This window comes from Zerene cesonia, chromosome 26 (genome assembly GCF_012273895.1).
Source record: "Zerene cesonia ecotype Mississippi chromosome 26, Zerene_cesonia_1.1, whole genome shotgun sequence".
Classification (NCBI taxonomy): Eukaryota; Metazoa; Arthropoda; class Insecta; order Lepidoptera; family Pieridae; genus Zerene; species Zerene cesonia.
The window spans coordinates 844,164-851,962 of NC_052127.1; the positions used below are offsets into that span (position 1 = coordinate 844,164).

The window sequence follows — 7,799 nt, forward strand, 5'->3', positions numbered from 1 at the left end:
TATGAAGAGCGGAAACAATAGTTTCGTGTAACAAAAGAAAATGTATACATAATATAAAAATACATAAGTTGAAAGGAACTTCAAATAATATTACAGCAGCCATAACAAATCAATGTATTTAATATAGATAGTATAACAATCACAAAAACTAAAAAATAAATTTATAATAACAATAAAAAAATATATAATATTGTAAAACATAAAACGTTTAATTATCTACAACTGTCGCCATCTCTTGCAATACGTTCTCACGACGTCTGCCGTCCAATAAACGAAACACATGTAGCACGTAGTTCTCAGCCGTCATCATAGATGGCGCTAAATTCAATTTAACACGCGTAACAAATAAGACGACTGAATTACGGAGTTACACATAAATCATAATAAAATATTGTATAATGTATATACATTATTTCTTCGCACATTCCTTTTCTTTATTTGCTTCTGTGATATAGGATTGTATCGCTTCACTTGTTAGCATTATGAGCGGTGATGATTTTTTTAGTACTGCGACCTGTGGTGGTCAAATGATCGATCTTATATAAATTTTTCATTTATATTAAACGTTAGTTTTGTTACGTTATTATACCCAGATTATGAAGAAACAAAGGGTAATATGTATAACATATTTACGGTAAATCTTACATAAAATTAATAATTATAATATAACACTTAAATTCAATTTTTAGTATTAAAGCATTGAAATGCTATAAAAATGATAAATTTTGAAAGAATAGATAAAAAATTGATCAATATAATACTTTAATACCTAACTACACTATGATTCTATATAAATAACTATAACACCTGTGTAAATAACCTTTTACACACTTCATATCTAAAAATTAAAACGGTATAAGTTTTTAAAGATTCTTGTGATAGACAAGACTGCAATATGAAGCTGATATAGAGTAATTACAACGCCCTATCCTTGAACCGGGTTCATGGCTAATAACATTAAAAGAATCCATAAACGGCGTGTCGACACGTGTGAAGTGGATGTGGATTAAGAATAGTAAGTTATTAAATCACTTCCTGTATAATTACTAACCAACCCGAACATGGCCAGCGTGGCCCGTGTCCCTGTAGTGGGAACATGTATCGGCGGATGGTGATGATGATGATGATGATGATGATGATGATGATGATGATGATGATAAGTTTTCATCGTTCTAATTAATTCGCTTTTATGTTCTTCAGTGAGAGCGTGAATTAAGGAAAGTAAATCAAATCCAAAAATGAGAAAAGCACCCCGTATTTTATCAAAATTTTCATGATATTTATAGTTCACGTTGCTATTAAAGCATTATATTTCAGCTCACACGATTATATATTGTATTTCTTTTAAGACGCAAAACAGCAAGAATGCAAATACCTAATGTGGGTTTTAGGAACGTAGTATTATAAAATGGGCACTTATTTTGTAAGTAGGTTTAATCCTACTAATATTATAAATGCGAGTTTGTAAGGATGTGTGTGTGTTTGTGGCACTTTCACGCAAAAACTACTGAACCGATTGCAATGAAATTTGATACGTAGATAGCTGGACAACTGGAATAACATATAGGCAACTTTTATCCCGATATTCCTACGGGATACGGACTTACGCGGGTGAAACCGCGGGGCGCAGCAAGCTATTTTATATTTTTAATTATTCATTAAGCTTTTATTTATGCAGCAGCTTTATCAAACAATGTCGCTATATAAGTCTCAGAACAGAATACATAACACAACAAATAACCGAGTGTACGTTACAACACCTAATAAGGACAAACGCCCGATTGCGTCCGGAGCTATTGTATCATTATTTGTAACACAAATTATTAAATAAATATTGTAGTGTAAAGGACATATAAGAAAATCAAGGCGCATACACTTTTTAGAGAGGAGTTCCTAATTAGATTGCGACTGCCTCCTTGGTACAGTGGTTAACGCGTGAGCGTAGAACCGAGGGGTCCTGGGTTCAATTCCCGGTGGGGATGCAAAAAAGAAAAAAAATGTCTCGATCTGGCAGGACACAGAAGGCTTATCACCTACTCGTCCGTAAAGAAAATCGATCAGTGAAACAGATGTACATCATCTGCCCCATACCCCACTCCACTAGGGGACACGGGACTTCGCTCTCTTAATAGGCTGAATTTTTCGTTAGGAGATTAATTAATTGAAATCCTTTTTTTTATGGCGGACGAGAGTGGCGACCTTACAAACTGACACTTGATACTTAAAGGTCATTGACGATATTTAATACGATCCCCTAGGTCTTAAGGTACGTACCTCTAACTCCCTCCCTCCATACTGGACCTCCATAAGAGATCTGACAGCGAGCTGAATGGCCCCATGTTCTGTGACCACTCGATTAGAAGAATAGTTCTTCTCTAAGTACTCCCGTATCGCCTTCTCTCCTCTGCCTGTGGAACATGCCTGGAAAGAATTAACATATCTTGTTGCAATCGCGTTATGAGACTCCTTCGTAGGCGGTGTTTAAATGTTTTAGCATGTGACAGAACGAAATTCCAAAATCCATGTTGGATGGCAATATTGTTTCGGATTCGTATTTGTCCTGTACATTGCCAAAGTAATTACTATCTTCTCTTTCTCTTATTTAAAACAATAAACCTATGTATCATATGAGAAAGCTCTGATACATCTTAATACGTATTTTCTTCTGTAAAAGATTGCACCACCCATAGCAATGAACGAATCCCTATCACCTTCCACTCATAGAATGTTCCAGATGGTTCCGTCTGGAACAGATGCGGTCCGTCCGCATCGAACCCGCCAACGAGACAGGATACCCCAAACGGCCTCCGACCATTGTTCTGAGTATACTGCTGCATCAGACCAGCTAGATACCGGGATATGTACTCGATGGTTACGGCATCTTCTACTGTTAGGCGATAGGCTTGACATTCTATTTGGGCTCTGTAAAGAGTATAATTATTAAGGCACCCTATTTCGAATTCAAATTTAAAAAAAATATTTATGTAGCTGTTTTAGGACTAAAAACGTTGTTGTAATACGTGATTATGCTTATTGTATGCTTTTGAACGACAGATATAACGGGATTATCGAAATTTTGAGGGTGTCATTAAGTATATAAGGGCATTTCGATTTAACTGATAAAATGCTAGGAAATTCAGCCTATAAAATATTGTACAAGAAGTAACATGCGTTATTCATATATAATTTAATCGATAGAACTGATTGGTCAAGAACTCTAATATTAAACTTCTCTTAAGTCTTACCCGGTACTTTACCTCGAAACCAATACTCTAGCGTCCGCCCTGACCCCCGCGAATCCGAGAACCACGTGGTCATCAAGCATCACGATTTTCTTCTCCGTCCTGTCGCACTGCAGTTCTGGAACCATCTTTTTCTCGACAGCTATGACTATAGCGTTCGATCCTCTCACGCCGACCACGGCGGAGCCTCGCCTCACTGCTTCTTGGGCGTACTGCACCTGTAATAGCTGGCCATCCGGAGAGAAGACTGTGATTGCTCTATCATGACTTCCCATGTTGATGGTATTTTGTACTGGAGGGTATTTAATTAAAATATTGTTTTTGTATTCATTGACATAGTGGCAATGCCGAGCACCATTTCTAAAAAATCGTGGTTTTCTTGTTGAATTTATAATTACAACGATTTAAACTTCGTTTGGTTTCTCTCTGTTGATACCGTCTGATACGATGGTTGCTTTTCTATTATCTGACGATTCAAAGTGCTTTTCAATGAAAACGAGACGATACTGTTTCTGATCGAATTTCTCCGTGAAGATAAGTTACTTGCATGAATCTATGTGTCTTTTAAGTTTCCTCAGAAATTCACAAGGTAGCAAATGTAAATAATTCATATAATCATTCTTAATTAGTTTTATATTTGTGACTTGTGAATAAATATAAAAATTGTATACAAAATAAATAAGCTGTCAAATCCGCTGATCCGCTAGAAAATGACAATTGTTTTTTATTCTTTATGAGGTTATCTATGATTAAGGATAAGGTTCTTGTTAGCATGAACGAAAATCGTACATTTCTAATCGAAACATTAATCTCTTCGGTATAAGTAATATGAATAAGTAGGATGAATTATAGATTTTTTATTGTTCATTAGGGAAGTGCTTGACCACGACCTCGCCTTATGGTAAGTTATGATCTGCTAAGATAATATATAGCCTATAGCCTTTTTCAAAAAATGGATTATCTAACACTGAATGAATTTTTCAAATCGGACCAGTAGTTCCTGAGTTTAGTGCGTTCAAACAAACAAGCAAACTCTTCAGCTTTATAATGTTAAGTATAGATTAAAACTGCTATTTTATTTATATATTTTGAAGGAGTTACGTGGTTTTCAAATAAACTCCAATAAACATACACCACGATGATCGCATGCTTAAAACAATTTAATCCAATATTGACCTAACAAATACAACAGATTATAAATCCGCGCACCACAGATAATATTACCTCACCGAAATTAAACGTAATTCAAGTCATGTATAAAAATAACTACTTAGTTATGGATCTGTTTGTGGTGTCATAGCAAATAGTGGAAGTGTTTACTTACAAAACCTACGACTGGCGTAAGCGCACTTCCTTGGTTTGTTAATCTTTATATAGTAGCTTTATGGATGGAGGTTATTATATATTTTTGCATGTATCTTTTTTCACAAGTGACTTAGTAATGTGTAAATAGTGTTGTTATTGTCTAAATATAACTATTATTTTATATCATAGCGGGCAACTGAGCTGGTGGTTCGCCTGATGGTAAGCGATCACCACCGCCCATGAACATTCGCAAAGGCGAATCTCGGCGAATGCGCTGCCCGCTTTTAAGGAATCAGTAATGAATGATGAATCATCATCCATCCTGACTGAAAATAAGGAATGGACTGAGAAGGGTGAGAAAAACGAAATGGACTGCCCAATTAAATCTATACTAATATTATAAAGCTGAATAGTTTGTTTGTTTGAACGCTCTAATCTCAGGAATTGCTGGTCCGATTTGAAAAATTCTTTCAGTGTTAGACAGCCCATTTATTGAGGAAAGCTATATATAGGCTATATATGTACCACGAGCGAAGCCGGGGCGGACCGCTAGTTTATAATAATAGTACGAGACATTTTATTTGTCCTGTTCTGTTGAAGGAAAGAAAGAAGGAATTTCTATATACCAACGAAATTACAGAGTCTTGTACATACTGCAGTATATTTTTGGAATTATAAAATAATTGCTTGTTTTATTTTTAACATTTTTAATTATGAAGATCTGTGATGGGTAGTTCCATACTTTGGGCCTATAAATCAAATAAATGTCATTTTAATCCCATTATATAGGACTACTTATGTTTTAAAAATACTTCTCACAAAACTGGTATGATCTTCATCTAAACCAGTTTAAAACCTCGTAAATTGACGCTTTTCGCAACTAAAACATATATGTAAACCAAATATAAAAAAACGGAGTAACAAGAGTCGGTAAATAGATAATTTTACACTCAATACATCAGCTGGCGAGACATATAATTTAATATGTTTGCGTTTCGTCCACTACTGTAGCGATAGCCTGAGATGTGGTCTTACAAGAGACAGCGAGTTAGCATTGTAGTTTTTTTGTGTGTTTAATATTTACGCCTAAATTGTATGTTAATTCATTATTCGTATTGTAAATGCGAAAGTAACTCGTGTCTGTCTTAATGTTGAAACCGCTGACCGATTCGGGTGAAATTTGGAGAGAGAGTGAATATGAATATAGGATGTTTTCAGTTTAATTTTGAGTTTTATAGCATTGAAATGCTTTATAAATGAAAAATTTTGACAGCATTGTAAAGAATTTTTTTTCTATGCTGTTAAATATCTCATGTTTTCAGTTTATTTTTATTGATATATGCAATTAAAATACCGTAACTGCCTTCCTTTCCTTTGACTAGGTGGGCGAGGGACGAGGCCGCCGACGGAAAGCTAGTTCTGACATACACTATGTACATACACCTATATAGGTTTTAATTTCATGTATAGGGTTATTAATATTATACCCTCATAGGAGGCCTGTGTCCCAGCAGCGGGAACATATATTTGGGCTGATGATGATAAGGTTATTAAGAGTCTAGTGAAAAATGTATAACTGAAACACTTCGTAAATTTCAATTTAATTAAGAACTCATTGGAACAAAAAATAAATAGCGGAAACGGATCGCTCATAAAGACCACCCGCCCGTTCCCTGGCCACACCGTAAATCCGTCCACGAGTCCGGTAAAGACATATTAGCATTAGCGAATGTTTTATACACACATTATTGAAATGTATGTTTGTTCAGCTTGTTACTGAAATAGCGTTAAGTTATGGGCTTTGTGAGATTCTTGAAGATTCTACAGACTAGTGTCCGGATGAATTGAGATTATGTATGAGCGAAAGGTACATGGGAATAATGTTATATAATAGCAAGGTCTGTTACTATATTGTTGTGTACGTAATTTACATAAATAAAAATTAACAGTGAACGTTTCGACTAACTGTTGTTTTTTTTTTTTAATGTTTTTGCGCATGGAAGGTTCTGAGGGTTTGTAAAATGGCATCTCATCCTAATTTCTATAGAATTTAGCTCATTTTTATACTCCTTTGTGTATAAGATAAAAACGAAACATTTATAACAATACTAGCTGCGCCCCGCGGTTTCACCCGCGTAAGTCCGTATCCCGTAGGAATATCGGGATAAAAAGTTGCCCATATGTTATTCCAGTTGTCCAGCTATCTGCTTACCAAATTTCATTGCAATCGGTTCAGTAGTTTTTGCGTGAAAGTGTAACAAACATCCATACATCCATACAAACTTTCGCATTTATAATATTAATAGGATATCTTCGAACCTAGTCTGTTATCGCGTGGTACCCAGGTAAAAGGAAAGAAGCCCATATGCTAATCCAGACTCTATCTTTGTATCAAATTTCATGCAGATACGATTAGCAGTTTTCACGTGATGGAGTAACAAACATCCACACTTACAAACGTTCGTGTTTATAATATTAGACGGATTTTCGCAGCTGGCTTTGTCTCGTAATTATTCGCACTGTCGCCACCATTGACGTGATCGATGACATCAGTCGGGAATCAAACCTACGTATATATTTGGTAATGGGCCGCCGCCGACGCCTTTCCTACGCAAAATGTTAATGCGCCATAGTTAAGGGCGTTGAAAACAAATTTATTTAAATTCTTATTTTTTTACTATGTGCTTTAGTATATTAGCTGGGCGTATACTTACAGAAGAATTACAACCAGCTCCCGTGGTTCACTGAAGCGGCTCGACGGAACACAGTGGGGTTTTGGTCGGTAGGAATCCGACATAACCCGTGGGGTTATGTCGAATTGGCAAGAAGTCGTGGCTCCTTCCCCGACGGCTTGGGGGTATCTATACAAGATACCATATCATGTCCCCATAAAACGGGGTATATGCGGACGAATAATAACCAGCTCCCGTGACCCCTTCTCTAAAGCGGCTTGTCGAAATACAGTGGGGTTTTGTTCGGTAGCAATCCGACATGACCCACGGCTCTTTCGCCAGGGTCCGTGTGTGTAATAAGTATAATAAGTATAATAGTAAGGAAAATAAGACCCAATCACAAATGTTTTAAAATTTTTTATTTATCAACAATAAAATGAAATGCAGTTGAATTGAGAACCTTTTTGTATTTGGCAACTTCGGTTTTTGACTTAAGGTACTTTTTAACATTTATAATGTTCTAACTGTACGTAAATAAATACATCTTGTGTAACAAACATAATACATCAAAACAAATTAA

At 35.8% G+C, this 7,799-nt stretch overlaps 1 protein-coding gene across 1 annotated transcript; it reads right to left on the bottom strand.

The window, feature by feature from the left end:
* Positions 1-409: 409 nt before the first annotated feature.
* LOC119837150 (proteasome subunit alpha type-7-1-like) lies at positions 410-3,517 on the bottom strand. Its single transcript, XM_038362672.1, has 4 exons — positions 3,258-3,517; positions 2,712-2,922; positions 2,275-2,421; positions 410-514 (listed from the first exon to the last, which is right to left on the bottom strand). The coding sequence occupies exons 1-4, from the start codon at positions 3,515-3,517 to the stop codon at positions 410-412; spliced, it is 723 nt and encodes a 240-aa protein (XP_038218600.1).
* Positions 3,518-7,799: the final 4,282 nt, after the last annotated feature.

Bases quoted from the DNA above. Each gene is read 5' to 3' on its own strand.
- LOC119837150 (XM_038362672.1), bottom strand. From the start codon at position 3,517: ATGGGAAGTCATGATAGAGCAATCACAGTCTTCTCTCCGGATGGCCAG. The intron at 2,923-3,257 runs GTAAAGTACCGG...TACTCTTTACAG, and splicing joins GCTAGAGTATTGGTTTCGAG to AGCCCAAATAGAATGTCAAG. The intron at 2,422-2,711 runs GTGATAGGGATT...AATTCTTTCCAG, and splicing joins GAACATTCTATGAGTGGAAG to GCATGTTCCACAGGCAGAGG.